At 40.7% G+C, this 16,244-nt stretch overlaps 1 protein-coding gene across 2 annotated transcripts in view; it reads left to right on the top strand.

Moving 5' to 3' along the window:
* The window catches only part of CCNH (cyclin H), a 34,339-nt gene that overhangs the window by 11,867 nt on the left and 6,228 nt on the right, over positions 1 to 16,244 (top strand). For both annotated transcript variants that reach the window (XM_002713905.6, XM_089312991.1), the window contains exon 6: positions 15,415 to 15,485. In XM_002713905.6, the coding sequence (XP_002713951.1) occupies positions 15,415 to 15,485 (71 nt within the window). The remainder of the gene's footprint in view (positions 1 to 15,414; positions 15,486 to 16,244) is intronic.

Raw genomic sequence — 16,244 nt, 5'->3', positions numbered from 1 at the left:
TTCCTCCTGGTCTCCCCTGCAGGTGCAGGGCCCAAGAACTTGGGCCATCCTCCACTGCCTTCCCAGGCCACAGCAGAGAGCTGGACTGGAAGAGGAGCAACCAGGACAGAACCGGCGCCCCAACCGGGACTAGAACCCTGGGTGCCGGCACAGAGGATTAGCCAAGTAAGCTGTGGCGCCGGCTGAAGTTGTTGAGTGAAATACTCTTTGGTGTTCCTAAGCATAGTTACTTGCTAGCTAGCCTTTAAGGAAAATTGACATGAGTTAAGGGGACCACTCAGTCCAGAGACATTACAGTAACTTACGCTTACAGTGACTAAAGCTGGAATCACAAAAAAATCAAAGATCCTAGATTATAGATGAAGACACCATCTGTCTGGCTTAATCCACAGGTAAATAAATATTCATGGATATGTATGAATTGGTGTACAATATATATAGTTCTATTTCCTTCGTTAGTTTAGAGAAGCTAAAAGGAACCATACCCCAGCAGCAGTGGGCATATTCAGTGCCCAAATCTTGATTGCTCAGACTGTTCTCCAATAAAAGGAACTGAGAATCTTTGGAGAAAATCATTGAGTCTGTGTGACAGTTTGGTCAGTGAAATTGCCACATCCCAAAATAATTCCACATGAGAATTCCCAAATCCTGAGTAAGTTGTGTTAAAGGACAGGAGAATTAAGGTAGCAGGTAGAGCTAAGGTTGCTAACCAGCTGACCCTAATTTAGGGAGATTTACCATGTATTTACCATGTGTCCAGTAGAATAAGAAAGGTTCTTAAATGTAAAAGAGGTGATCCAGAGAGATGGAAGCATGAAAGGGAACCAACCCCACATTGCTAGCTTGGAAAATGGATGACTGGGCCCCTGGGCCAACGATGCAAGGAGCCTTTAGAAGATTGAAAAAGAAAAAAAAAATATTTTCTCCCTAAAGCCACCAGAGGTGATGCAGTTAGTCTTTCCTATAACTTGATTTTAGCCATTTTTGTAATTCTCCAGTTATTAGATAATAAACTTATTATCCACCAGTGTTTATAAAAATACCATCCTGTTAAAAAAAAAAAACAGTTGGCAGTAGAGATATGAATTTACTCCTAGGGTTCTATTCTGCTCCATTGGTCTGTGGATTTCGTTTTATGCCAGTACCATGCTATTTTGATTACTGTAGCTTTGTAATAGATTTTACAGTCAGGAAGTGTAATGCCTCCTACTTTATTTTCTTTACTCAATGTTATTTTAGCTATTCAGGGTCTTTTGTGGTTCTGTAAAACTTCTAGTAGAGTTTTTCTAGTCATTGGAATTTTTATAAGGATAACATTTAATCTGTAAATCACTCTGCACGGTATGATAATGGTTTTTCCAAAACATGGGATGTCCATTCCATTATTTTGTTTTTGTTTTTGTTTTTTGTCTTTGTATCTGTACATAAATAGTTGTTTTTTTTTTGTTTGTTTGTTTGTTTTCGTTTTGGTGCAGTAAAGTTTGTTTTGGCAGGAGGAGGAAGCACTTGAGAGAGTGGGAGGATTGGAGTAGAGTGGAGACCTCTGGAAAGTGGTGGGAAGGAAAGCACTGAGTGAGCTGTCTGGAGGCTGTGGATGGGATGCGTGGTGGGGGAACAGGAGCAGGACCAGCATGTGGAAATAGAGCGGTCCCTTTTTGTTGTTAAGGCTGTAGCTCTGGCAGTTAATGGGGGATGGCATCTTGGCTGCATCTGCTCTGAAGCTCTGGGAACACTTGTCCTACAAAGACAAAAAGGTAGAGATGAGCCCCAACTAAGAGAAAGAAGTGTCAGTGTGGAGAATCCATTGGGTATCCAGTTTGACAGTACCAAGCCAGTGCTGCTTAGGGATTTAGCATTTAGACCATGAAGACTCTGAGAGCCGTAAATCCCAACCTCTTCCCTGGCTGCCTCTTCTACTCGCTTTCTGGTAGAAGCTTTTCGTCTTGGCTGACCACATGTGTAGAAAGAAGTGTCTACACAACATTATGTCCTGCCAGCCTGTACTGTGCCAAGCACTGACAGGGAGAGCATGGGATCAGGGTCTTCCATCTAGCCTCCAGCTTCGGCTCTGCTTAAGTGAATTACTTTGATTTACCATCTGTGACGTTAAGGACACCTACTTAAATTTTATGGTTGGTGAAGGTTAAATGAAGAGTGTGTAAAATGGCACAGTGATTCCCTCAGGCACCACAAAGCTTACAGGGACCTGGTTGGTGGTCCCTGGTGAGGAAGCGAAGCTAGTGTGGAATTTGAGAAGCAAGATACAGACTTCACTATTGAGCCCCCTCAAATTCCATCATTTTCCTCCAACTTAGCCACCATTTAACTCTGGCTTATGGTTCCCTCCTGCCTGCAGTCAAGTCTGCTATGGCCTGGACCTTCTATAGCAGAAGCTGGAAGCAACTCAGTGAATAGTATTTACTGGTCTGTCAGGGTCTGTGACTTGGAGACAACGTGTTAGAAGGAAGAGGCTGGAATTAGCAGAGGCTGTGATTTCTATCACAGCTGCAGAGAGACCAGACCCCTCAGGCAGGAGGCACAGCCTGCGTTCCATGAACTTGTAGATGACCTGTGCGAGTCATTACATACATTCCATTATTCTGTAGCCCCTTCTGTTCCTGTTACAAGTGATGTATAATTTTATTATAGATATCTTTGACATTTATGGCTAAACTTATTCCCAGACTTTCTTTTCTTTTTTTTCTTTCTTTCTTTTTTTTTTTTTTTTTTTTTTTTTTGGTAGCTAGTGGAAATGAGATTGCTTTCACTATTGGTGTATAACAGAGCTACTGATGTACGTTAACTTTCTGCCATGCAACTTTGCCAGATTTGTGTATGACAACTTTTGGTGACTCCTTCGGGTTTTACATATAGAAGTAAAACCCGAAGTGACTTCCTCCTTTTGCATTTTGGATACCCGTCATTTCTTTATCTTGCCTATTTGCTCTACTTGGACTTCCAGTACTAGGTTGAATAAAAGTTGTCTTGTCCCTTGTCTCGTTCCAAATCTAGCAAGGAATTCTTCACCTTTTCTGTTGACTTGTTATATGGCCTTTATTATGTTGAGGTATGTGCCTTCTATACCTAATTTGGCCTGGGTTTTTATCATGAAGTGATATTGAGTCTTATCAGATTACTTTACTGCACCTTTTAAGATGATACAATTTTTGTCCTTCATTGTGTTGATGTGCTGTATTACATTTATTTATGTGCGTATGTTGAGCCATCCTTGCATTACTGGAACAAATCACACTTGATCATGGTGAATGATTTTTTTTAATATCAAGATCATTATTTTATTTTGTTTTTTAAAGTCTTGTTTATTTGAGAGGCAGTTAGAGGGAAAGATACAGATCGTGGATCTACTGTTTCATTCCCCAAATGGCCACAAGAGCCAGGGCTGGGCTATGCTGAAGCCAGGAACCAGGAACTTCATCCAGGTCTGCCACATGGGTCAGGGACCCAAGCACTTGGGCCATTCTCTACTACTTTCCCAGGAGCATTAGCAAGGAGCTAGATTGGAAGTGTAGCAGCCAGGACCTGGACCTGTGCCCATATGGGATACCAGCAGTGCAGGTGGCAGCTTAACCTGCTGAACTACAGCGCCTGCCCTGAATGATCTTTTTAATGTGCTGTTGGATTCAGTTCCCTGGTATTTTGTTGGAGTTTTGTTTCTTTAGCAAGGATATTGATCTGTAGCTTTAAAACAAATATATTTGAAAGATAGAGTTACTGAGAGAGAGAGAGCTCTTCCATCCTCTCAAACACTCACCAAATGGCTGTAGCAGCTGCTGCTGGGCCAGGTGGAAGCCGGGAGCTTCTTAGAGGTCTTCCGTGGAGGTAGAGAGGCCCAAGCACTTGGCCATCTTCCACTGCTTTCCTAGGCATATTAGCAGGGAGCTGGATCAGAAGTAGAACAACTCGGACTCAAACTAGTGTCTATATGGTATGTTGGTGTTACAGGCAACAGCTTCACCTGCTACGCCACAACACTCGCTCCATCTTTGTTTTTTGGTTCTGTCCTTGTCTGGTTTCCATAATGCTGGCTGCGTGGCCTCAACTTGGAAGAATTCTTTGTTGTATTTTTTTCAAATACTTCAAGAAGAATTGGCATTATTTCTTTTGGTAGAAATCAGCAGTGAAGCCATCCATCTGGTCCTGGGTTTTTCTTTTTCATCCCCCCCCCTTTTTTTTTCCTCTCTCTCTCTCTCTCTCTCTCTCTCTCTCTCTCTCTCTCTCTCTCTTTTATATTATTTATTTGAAAGGCAGTGTGACAGATCTCCCATCCTCTGGTTCACTTCCCAAATGGGTGCAACAGCCAGATCTGGTCCAGGCCAGGATCAGGTACTCCATCCTAGTCTCCCAGTTGGGTGGCGGGGACTCAAGCTGTTGGGTCTTTTGCTGCCTTTCTTTGCAGGAAGGTGAATCAAAGCAGAGGAACTGGGGACCTGGAACAGGCATTCCAAGATAGAATGCCGCAGTGTTGTAAACTGGTTTATGCCACTGGGCATACCACCAACCCCGTGGGCGTTTTGTTTGCTGCAAGATTTTTTATTACTGGTTCAGTTTCTACCTGTTACTGATCTGTGTAGGTATTCCATTTCTTCATGATTCATTCTGGGTAAGGTCCAGTTAATCTAGGCTGTAATTTAATGCTTCTGTTTTTGTTTTTGTTTTTGCAGGGGGTAGGTGGGTGATCTGTCCATATCTGAAATTGGAGTGTTAAATCCTCATACTATTGTTGTATCACAGTCTGTCTCTCTCCAATGTTAGTAATTGCTTTATGGATTTAATTGCTCCAGTATTGGGTTCGTATGTATTTACAAGAGTTATTTCTTCTTGCAAGATTGAAAGCTTTATCATTGTACAGTGACCTTCCTGATTTCTCTTACTGCTTTTTATTTACAGTATACTTTATCTAAAAGAAGTATGGCTACTCCGCCTTCTTTTCAGTTTCATTTGCATTGAGTATCTTGTTATACGCAGACATAGGGATCCTTTTTTCTGCCAAGGGTCATCTGGACATTTATAACATCTGTGGGCCATATCACAGTACCAACTTAAACATTAGACTGCCATATGTTTATGGAATTTTGAGTCTTGCCCTTGGTTAACCTGGCAGGGCCTTAAGTTTTTGCCCTTGGGCCAGACATTTCTCACCCTGATATAGAGGCCTGTTGATATTTAAGGTAATTATTGATAGAACAGGTCTTAGTACTGCTGTTTTAAGAATTCTGCATTTTTATTGTAGAACCTTCCTTTCTTTATCCATGAAATGTAATCTGTAGGTAAATGATTTTCTCCAGTGGTGTACTTTCTTTTCATGGTGATTATCTTTCATAAGTCAGTGAATGTATAGGTTTTGCTTTGTGGTTACCTCAAGATTTAAATGAAAAATATCTTTTGACCCTAACAGGCAGTCTTGAAATTATAACATTGATTTTACACTTGATCTTAGCCAGAAGGCTGAGAAGCGATATAGTATTGATTTTAAAGATGGAAAAGGAAACAGATAAAAAACAGAGATATGAAATATTAGTAAAGCTCCATTCTATTCCACATTATGAGTTTTTGTTGTTACATTTGACTTCTTTCCATATTACCTGTCTCTTAACATTTTGGTGTAGTAATTGTGTTTGTTTTTAGTCTTCACAGCAAAGATATAAATGATTTATATACCATGTTTTGGTATAGGTAATCTTACCAAGTGAATTTGCTGCCTTCTGGTATTTTTTCCTTACTTGTTAATAGCTTAGTTTAACAATTCCCTTTAATGTTTGTTTCTCTTAACCTAGGTCTGGTGATGATAAATGTCTCAGCTTTTGTTTGCAAATGCCTTTATCTCTCCCTCATATCTAAAGGATAACTTTGCTTGATACAGTCTTCTTGGCTGCCAGTTTTTCTGCTGTAGTTCTGTGAGAGTCTCCTCTCACTTCCTCCTAGGCAGGCATGTTGGGATCTCTTTGTTGTTTACTTCTTATCTCTTGGAGCTTTGAGAATCCACTCTTCATCTTAAACCTTGGAGAACTTGATTATAGTATGTCTGGGGATAGACTGGGTTGGTTGAATGTGAATGCTGACCATTGACCTTCCTTGTACATGGCTAGTTGTATATTTCTTGAGGTCTGAGAAGTTTTTTCTCATTTCTTTCTATGCATATGCTTCTTTTTTTTTTTTTTTTGGACAGGCAGAGTTAGAGACAGAGAGAAAGGTCTTCTTTTTTCCATTGGTTCACTCCCAAATGGCTTCCACGGCTGGTGCGCTGCGGATCCAAAGCCAGGAGCAAGGCGCTTCCTCCTGGTTTCCCATGCGAGTGCAGGGTCCAAGCACTTGGGCCATCTTCCACTGCTTTCCCAGACCACAGCAGAGAGCTGGACTAGAAGAGGAGCAACCGGGACTAGAACCCAGGGTACCAGCACCACAGGCGGAGGATTAGCCAAGTGAGCTTCCGTTGTGGTTTTGATCTGCATTTCTGTTACAGCTAGTGATCCTGAGCATTTTTCATGAGTCTGTTGGCTATTTCTATTTCCTCCTTTGGAAAATGCTTCTTTAAATCCCTTGCCCATTTCTTAACTGGGTTGGTTATTCCTTTATTGTTGAGTTTCTTGATGATCTCTTTATATATTCTGGATATTAATCCTTCATCAGTTGTATAGTTTGCAAATATTTTCTCCCATTCTGTCAGCTGTCTCTTCACCTTGCTGATGGTTTCTTTTGCTGTGCAGAATCTTCACAATTTAATGTAATCCCATTTGTTGATTTTGGCTTTGATTGTGCCTCTGCTGTCTTTTCCAAGAACTCTGTCTATGCTGATGTCTTGTAGGGTTTCTGCAATGTTCTCTAACAATTCGATGGGGTCAGGTCGTACATTTAGGTCTTCAGTTCATTTTGAGTAGATTTTGGTGAAACGTGTCAGGTGAAGGTCTTGATTCATGCCTCTGCATGTGGTGATCCAGTTTTCCCCGTACCGTTTGTTGAAGACTGTCCTTGCTCCAGGGGTTGATTTTAGCTCCTTTGTCAAAGACAAGTCTGTTGTAGATGCTTGGATTGATTTAGGGTGTTTCTGTTCTGTTCCATTTGTCCATCTGTTTTTGTACCATTACCAGGCTGCTTGGATTATTACAGACCTGTAGTGGGTCTTTAAATCTGATATTGTCATGCCTCCGGCTTTGTTTTTGGTATATGATTGCTTTAGCTATTCTGGTTCTTCTGTGTTTCCATATGAATTTCAACATCATTTTTTCTATATCTGAGAAGAATATCTTTGGTATTTTGATTGGTATCACATTGATGGAAGATTTTTCCATTTTTCTGTTTCTTCTGTTTCTTTAATGTTTTATAATTCTCATTGTAGAGATCTTTGACGTCCTTGGTAAAATTTATTACAAGCTATTTGATTTTGGTAGCTGTTTGAATGGAATTGATGTTAGAAGCTCTTTAAACATCTGTGGCAATGTCTACATATACAAAAGCTGTTGATTTTTGTGTGTTGATTTTATATCCTGCTGCATTTCCAAGCTCTTCTATGAGTTCCAATAGTCTCTTAGTGGAGTCTTTTGCATCCCCTACGTATAGGATCATGTCAGCTGTGAATAGGGGTAGTTTGACTTCCTCTTTCTCAATTTGTATCCCCTTGATTTCTTTTCCTTGTCTAATGGTTCTGGCTAGAATTTCCAGGACTGTATTGAAAAGCAGTGGTGAGAGAGGATACCCTTGTCTGGTTCCTGATCTCAGTGGGGTTGGTTCCAACTTTTCCCCATTCAACAGGATGCTGGCTGTGGGTTTGTCATAAATTGGCTTGTTTTGAGAAATGTTCCTTCTATTCCCAGTTTGCTTAAAGTTTTCATGATGAAGGAGTGTTGTAATTTGTCAGATGCTTTCTCTGCATCTGTTGAGATAATCATATGGTTTTTATTCTTCAGTTTGTTTTTAAGATTTATTTTATTTATTTGAAAGAGTTACAGAGAGAGGCAGAGACAAAGAGAGAGGTCTTCTATCCGCCGGTTCACTCCCCAGAAGGCCACAACGGCCAGAGCTTCACCGATCCTGAGCCAGGTGCTTCTTCCATGTTTCCCACATGGGTGCAGGGGCCCAAGGACTTGGGCCATCTTCTACTGCTTTCTCAGGCCATAGCAGAGAGCTGGATTGGAAAAAAGAGCAACTGGGACTAGAACTGGCACCCATATGGGATGCTGGCACTTTAGGCCAGGGCTTTAACTCGCTATGCCATAGTGCCAGCCCCTTATTCTTTAGTTTGTTAATGTAGTGTATCACATTGATGGATTTGCAAATGTTGAACTATCCCTGCATACCAGGAATAAATCTCACTTGGTTTAAGTGGATGATCTTTCTGATATGTTGTTAGATTTGATTGGCTAGTATTTTGAAGATTTTTGCATCTATGTTCATCAGGGAAATTGGTCTGTAGTTCTCTTTTCTGTTGAGTATTCCTCAGGTTTAGGAATCAAGGTGAGGCTGGCTTCATAGAAAGAATTTGGGAGGATTCCCTCCTTTGAATTGTTTTGAATAGCTTGAGATAAATTGGAGCTAGCTGTTTCTTAAATGTTTGGTAGAATTAAGTGGTAAAGCCACCTGGTCCTGGGCTTTTCTTGGTTCAGAGAGTCTACTGATTCAAAAGCTGTCTTGGTTATTGGTCTGTGTAGGTTTTCTTTGTCTTCATGGCTCAATTTAGATAGGTCATATGTGCCCCGGAATCTGTCCATTTCTTTTAGGTTTCCTGTTTTGTTGGCATACAGTTCTTTATAGTAATTTCTGATGATTTGTTTTATTTCTGTGGTGTCTGTTACGTTTCCTCTCATCTCTGATTTTGTTAATGTAGGTCTTCTCCCTCCTTTTTTTGTTTAGGTGGTCCAGTGGTGTGTTAATTTTTTTTTCCAAAAAAAAATACCAGCTCTTTGTTTTGCTGGTCTTTTGTATTTTATTGACTTTGATGTTGTTCTGTATTTATGTTCTGCTTCTAGTTTGGGGCTTGGTTTGCTGTTGCTTTTCTAGGTACTTGAGATGCATTGACAGCTCGTTTAATTGGTACCTTTCCAATTTCTTGATGTAGGCTCCAGTTACTATAAACTTTTCTCTTAACACTGCTTTTGCCGTATCCTGTTATAGTTTGATGTATTATCTTCATTGTTTTCTAGAAATTTTTTGATTTGTTTTTTGATTTCTTCAATGACCCACTGTTCATTCAGGAGCATGTTGTTCAGTTTCCATGTGTTTGCATATGTTCTGGGGATTCTTGAATTGTTGATTACCAACTTCATTACATTGTGGTCCAAGAAGATGCATGGTATGATTTAGATTTACTTTTTTGACAGGCAGAGTTAGTGAGAAAAAGGTCTTCCTTCCCCTCTCACCTGGTCCATGGGACCAGCTTTTTTCCTTATTTGCTCTTGTGGTGTGGACCAGGACCACCTCTGTTGTTCTCTCTGGGTTACCCAGTGCGAATTCCCCATGGCTTTATATCAGGTGTGCAGTTTCTACCCTTCTTCAAATTAATTTTGCCCCACGTGATTCAGAACATCTTGTCGCTATTCCACCATCTTGGAACCCTCAATATATCGATTTCCCAGCTTCCAAGGTGTCCCTGTGGGATCCTTGTAGCTTCCAGTAGCTCAGGAAGCTCCACCGGGTCCTCTCAGCGGCATAGCTAGGCAGCACCATGAAGAACCCACGTGATTACCTGTTGATGCCTTCTGTCACATTTTATATTTCATTTGGTATATTTTTCTGTTGATTTTTTTATCTCTTGTTTTTTTTTATCTCTTGATTTTTTCCAGAAGTACATTTATAAATTATTAATAAATGGATGAAATGAGGATATTGGCCAGAGAAGGAACGACCTCATTTAGAAAACGTTGAGAGTATTGAAAGTATTTCTTTGTACTTTATTTTATTTTATTATTTTTTTTTTTTTTTTTTTTTTTTTTTTTGACAGGCAGAGTGGACAGTGAGAGAGAGAGACAGAGAGAAAGGTCTTCCTTTGCCGTTGGTTCACCCTCCAATGGCTGCCGCGGCCGGCGCTGATCCGATGGCAGGAGCCAGGTACTTATCTTGGTCTCCCATGGGGTGCAGAGCCCAAGCACTTGGGCCATTCTCCACTGCACTCCCTGGCCACAGCAGAGAGCTGGCCTGGAAGAGGGGCAACCGGGACAGAATCTGGCGCCCCGACCGGGACTAGAACCTGGTGTGCCAGTGCCGCAAGGCGGAGGATTAGCCTAGTGAGCCATGGCACCGGCCTTTTTGTACTTTAAATTATGAGTCTTGTAAAAATAGAATACAATATGGTAGTACATCATGAGCAGAGATAGTAGCATCCTTTGCAGATGTTTTGCTGGCATAGTCAGACATTTTTTCTCATGTAGGTTTAAGAGCTGAATGATACTTCCCACCCATACTCCCACCTTCCCTCCTTTCTTATTATTTTCTTTTAATTTTTACAGTGACCTAGCAGTTTATTTTATAATCACAAGCTTAACCCTCCACTAAGTAAAGAATTGAAGTATTAAGTAGAAAATCCACTGTTCCTCAGGGGTGGAAACAAGGGCTATAAATAATAATCAAATCTCAGAATGTCAGTTTCACGCATGAATATTAATTTTTTTGTACTCTGTATATTAATTACCACAAATCAAGGTAAACATGTTTATCTTTGTGGGACTGGCTTTTTTTCAGTAAGCATATGGTTTCTAGATGCATCTATTTTGTTGCAAAAAAACAGGATTTCATTCTTTATTACTGAGTAGTATTCCATAGTGTGTATATACACATTGTCTTTAGTCATCAGTTAATAGATGCCTGGATTGATTCCATATCTTAGCTGTTGTGAATTGAGCTGCAATAAACATGGGGTACATGTTTGATACTTTTTTTTTTTTTATAAAGATTTTATTTCAGAGGTAGAATTACAGAGAGTGAGAGGGAGAGACAGAACGGTCTTCCATCTGCTGGTTCACTCCCCAGTTGCTGCAACAGCTGGAGCTAGCCAATCTGAAGCCAAGAGCCAGGAACTTCTTCCAGGTCTTCCATGTGGGTGCAGGGGCCCAATGACTTGGGCCGTCTTCCACTGCTTTCCCAGGCCTAGCAGAGAGCTGGGTCAGAAGAGGAACAGCCAGGACTGGAACTGATACTCAAATGGGATGCTGGCACCACAGCCAGAAATTAACCTACCATGCCACAGTGCCGGTCCCTCGTATACTCTTTGATTTTTTTTAATTACTTCTGTCATTCTGTTAAATCTTCCCATTAGAATATTGCATCATTTCTCTGTTCTCTTGAATTTTGAGTTTCCTTAAAACAGCTATTTTTAAATCATCATTTAAGCATTTAGAAATTTCAGTTCCTGCCGGCACCGTGGCTCACTAGGCTAATCCTCTGCCTTGCGGCGCCGGCACACCGGGTTCTAGTCCCGGTCGGGGCGCCAGATTCTATCCCGGTTGCCCCTCTTCCAGGTCAGCTCTCTGCTGTGGCCCGGGAGTGCAGTGGAGGATGGCCCAAGTACTTGGGCCCTGCACCCCATGGGAGACCAGGAGAAGCACCTGGCTCCTGCCTTCGGATCACCGTGGCAGTCATTGGGGGGTGAACCAATGGAAAAGGAAGACCTTTCTCTGTCTCTCTCTCTCACTGTCCACTCTGCCTGTCAAAAAAGAAATTTCAGTTCCTAGTTGGTTGGCTCTGGCACCGTGGTTTGCTCTGTAGGTGAGAGCTCCTTGAAGTTCTTGATGCTTTTTGGAGAAGAACATTGTCTGCACAGTAAAGAGTTAGTGTCTGCAGTCTGGCTTCTGTGTCTGTCCTATAATTCCTGTGCTGTTTGCCGTGCTGCGGAACGGGGCTCACTGCCCAGTGCTGTGCCTGTGCAGCACTGCTGATGCTGCCCGGCCGAAGCTCCAGACGCTCTGTCTGCAGGCGTGACCAGGACCATGGGAACCAGCTCAGCTGGGGCTTACCACCCAGGCACTGAGTTCCAGAACAGCAGCTGGAGCTCCTTAGTCAGCTGCCATCTTTTGTGACTCGAGTGCTTTATATCCTATGTGGCTGGGAAGGTTGGTGCGGAAAGAACATTATTAAAAACAAAGCAAAGTAGCGTTGCACCAAGAGGATACATACATGTATGACTAATGCAGAACTAAAACAAGTGATCCTCGAAAGACTGTATTTACAAGTTTTATGAACTGCTAAGCAAATATGTGCCTTGTTTTATCATTGTTCCCTGCTTAGTGTGTGTGACACATGGCACTCAGTAAGTGTGCTGAATGAATAATGCTTCAGAGGGAGTGCAAAAGAATTGCAATTGAATCATAAGCTGATAGTGGTTAATATAAATGTTCATAGAGAACCAGGCTCTTAAAATCACTTGGTTCTTAGAACAGTATCTTTTACACAGCTTTTAATATTTTTTCTGTATTACTGTTATTAGATTTGTAACTACCTGAAACACAGGTTAGCACATCAAACCAATTTTTTCTTGATGTATTTAATTTTTTTGTTTATGACCTTTGACTTTTTTTACTTCATTTGTGAAATCATTCAGCTGGACATGGCTAAATACAGGAGTTGATAAAATTTTGTAAATAACTTCTGCAAGTTTATAATCATTTCTCTGTAATTTCAAATTCTGTGAAAGTGACAATAGATAAGAAAGATGTAGTTTAATTTTTCTGGCAGTTAATGGAAATATTGTTAGAATTCTTTGCAGAAATATTAATATTCCTGAATACAGGAAGCTGTCTTGGCATCACATTTTGTAGTTTATGCAGTAGGTTGCTTTTCTAAGATACAAACAGCTATGACTCTCAAACCACATGTGCATCCAAGATGCGGGAGTGTGTGCTTGCTGTATAATATTTGTGGTATAACTCTTTACAAACATAGCTCACCAATTGCATATAAATATATACTTAATTTGCATTTGCTAAGCAAACATGACGTGTGCTATGTACTATTTGTGTGTTTCCTGTACTCTGCGTCGCACTACAGTTTAGGAACGTAAGAATGAAGCAGATACAGGTGTTTGGCATAGTGTTCAAGATGCCAGCTAAGATCTTGTGTCCATAGCGGAGGGTCTCACTTTGATGCCCGACTCTGGTTCCTGGCTCTCCTTCCTGCTGTTGCAGACCCCGAGAGGCAGCAGTGGTGACTCAGTAACTGGGCTGCTGCCACCCACTTGGTAGACCTGGGTTGAATTCTGGCTTTATCCCAGCCCAACCTGGTCCTGACCGCTGTGGGCATTTGGAGAGCTAACTAGCAGATTAAAGCTCTGTCTGCTCTGTGTCTATGTTTATCTTTCTGTCTCCACCTCTCAAATAAAAAAAAATTGTTTTTAAATAATGAAGAGGACACAAAATCCCTGCCCTGGTTAGTAAAGATAGCCACGTGAATAATTGATGTCTGTGAAATTTAGATATGCAGCTTCCAGTCTGTAATGAGAAAAAGCACGCTTTTCCACAGTTCACATCACCAAACTTTTGGTTGATAATGTGCAGTGTAGATGCATTGTCCTGTGGTGCGATTTTAGTTACTTAGTCACAGTGGGAGGAAGTATCCTCAGGGCCAGATTTGAACTGATGTTTACATCTTAGAAATTCACTTATCCTACCAGATACCCAAAACTGAAATTGTAGTACCTTGGGCTAATTGCGAATTAAAGAGGCCCTTGTAGCATTCTGCACCACTGTGGACATGTGGGCATTATTTCCTTTAGGGAAATGCTTCACAATGATTTTTGGTTTACAACTGACTTGTAGGTCAGCCTTTGGGGTGTATGAGTATTGCATTTACATTTTTTGCTGATTTCAGAAAGGGGAAGCCCTGTGCTGCGGTTATATTCTAAATGTTGCAGCAGATTATTAGCTGGAGGATGTTTTGTTATTTCTTGGTTATTCTTACTTGTGGACTTGTAACTTTAATTCTCAGCAGTGATAATGCTGCCTATTTATTTTTTTAACTGAAATATGAAAATTCTAAATCAAAGTTGAGACTGAGTTGCAAGCTCAAACTTGATGAAGAATCCGGTCATTTAATTCTTAGGAACAATCATGTTGTTGTTTTGCTTTAAAAAGAAAAAAAAAGGAATAAAGACAAGTAAAGATGGAGAGTTTGTTGTAGGGGGTAAGCCATGGCTTGGGACCCCCTCTGGTGCTAGAGTGCTAGTGCAAGCCCCAACTCCCCGCACTGATCTGCTTCCAAGTCAGCTTCCTGCTAATGCACAGAGAAGCAGTGGATGATGGCTGAAGAGCTTGAGTTCCCTGCCATGCAGCTGAGAGATCCAGATGGAGTTCTGCCTCTTGGCTTCAGCTTGGCCTAACCCTAGCTGTTGTGACCATTCGGGGTACAAACCGGTGGATGGAAGATCGACTGCTCAATCTCTGTCTGCTTTTCACATGAAAAAATAAATCTTTAAAGACAAAATAGAAATGAAAATGACAGAAGTTTAGGGAGAAAAAGGAAAAGCTAAAAGCTTATTTATTTTGAATTACTTAGAAATTCATAATTGTCAGGGTAGTTACTGGTTTTCATAGCCAAAAGCAATTCTTTGAATAGGTGATAAACTGTCAAAACTTTGTAATGAAATTTAAATAATCTGGATAGTTTAAAAGAGCAACAAAAATTTTTTTGATATTTTTGTAACTTTATTTCACCCAAGAGAAAAAAAATTTTTGCATTCATGTTTGAAAGATGACTAGTGCTTTGAGAATCTGTTCACTTGGTATTTAACAGTGATAAAACCTTAAAATAGCTAAACATTTAAATACAGAAATTTTTATACTGCTTTCAGCGGTCCTGAGAAAAACAGGTCATTGAGCTTTACATTATATCTATGGAAAAATGTTATTACCTTTGATTTGAATTTGGTACAGATAGAACATAATAGCTTTATACAGCTTGGGGTGAGAGGCTAGATATTTGAGTGCCTGTTAAGTCCCAGGAAGTGCAACTGTAGACAACCAGCCTTGATATTAAGGAGAGAGAAATTGCCAACAAGTGCCAGATTCCACCTCTACTACTTCCAACCTTGATGGCTTTGGGCAAGTTAAGAAGTCAAGATTTATCTATTCCCTTAACTCAGATTCCTCATCCATAAAATGAGGTTAGATTTAAAGGGTTTCTAATTTAAACAGTTTTATTATAGTATTGGCTATTATTGGTGTTGTATTGCTATTCCTCTGAAAACTTACTTAAAGTCAACTTATTTAAATTTTATAATATCTCCTAATGTAAGGTGATAAATCCTTAATACTGTGAGAGTTATAGATAATACTTTAACAGAGTTCAGATGCTTTTAAAATGAGTTCATTTTAAAACTGCCATTGAAGAAATGAACATGGAAGAAACTCATTTGTCATTTTTTCTCAATATGCTGCGTATTTTCAATAGAGTAAATCCTTTTCCTTTCTTTATCAGTTACTTATCAGAGAGTCTGATGCTGAGAGAGAACAGAACTTGCTTGTCCCAGTTACTGGATATAATGAAAAGTAAGTAAAACCACACTTCTCCACATGACTTTCTTACATAATGACCATTTCAGCATTTCAGGAGATTGGAGCAGATTCTGAGCAGTTTCAGTGAGTAAAAACAGGGTGATGTTAAAGGGTCTGCATGTATATGAAATGGGCACTGAACACATCTGAAGGGAACCAAACTAAGGGTAATGTTTTATTTTGGAACTTCTGTAGATAAACTAGTTTGACCTAGTCATTTGCTAGTTCTCTTGTCCGTTGAAAGTAAAAAGGCTGTCACACTGCAGTGTCTGGAGACATTCTGGATGTCAGCTTAGAGCGTGGCAATGGCTGCTCTAGGCATCTATCTGGTAGGGCAGAGGTCAGAGCAACGCTGAGCACTCTGCAAGGCACAGGGCCTGCCGCTGGGCTGAACAGTGCTCCCTCAACAGTGTCCGTGTCCTCGCCCCCAGAACCTGTGAATGGTACTTCATGTGGCAGAACAAACAAGAGCTGAGGAGGTTTTGCAGATAACCTAAGGAGTCTGAGATGATGACATAAACCTTGATTATTGAGGTGAGGACTAAATGCAAGCATCCTGATGAGAGAAGGAGGACGATTTGACATGGAGGAGACAGTTACAGACGGGAAAGATGCTGGCTTTGAAAATCGCAGTGATGTCACAGTAAACCACAGGACACCAGCGGCCGCCAAAACTGGAAGAGGCAAAGAAAGAATTCTCCCCTAAGACTGCAAGAGAGTGTGGCCCCACCATCTTCCTTTGGCTCAGTGAAA

Source organism: Oryctolagus cuniculus, chromosome 14 (genome assembly GCF_051225735.1).
Source record: "Oryctolagus cuniculus isolate XC-2025 breed Fujian yellow rabbit chromosome 14, ASM5122573v1, whole genome shotgun sequence".
Classification (NCBI taxonomy): domain Eukaryota; kingdom Metazoa; phylum Chordata; class Mammalia; order Lagomorpha; family Leporidae; genus Oryctolagus; species Oryctolagus cuniculus.
This window is presented reverse-complemented; position numbering and strand designations above follow the sequence as displayed.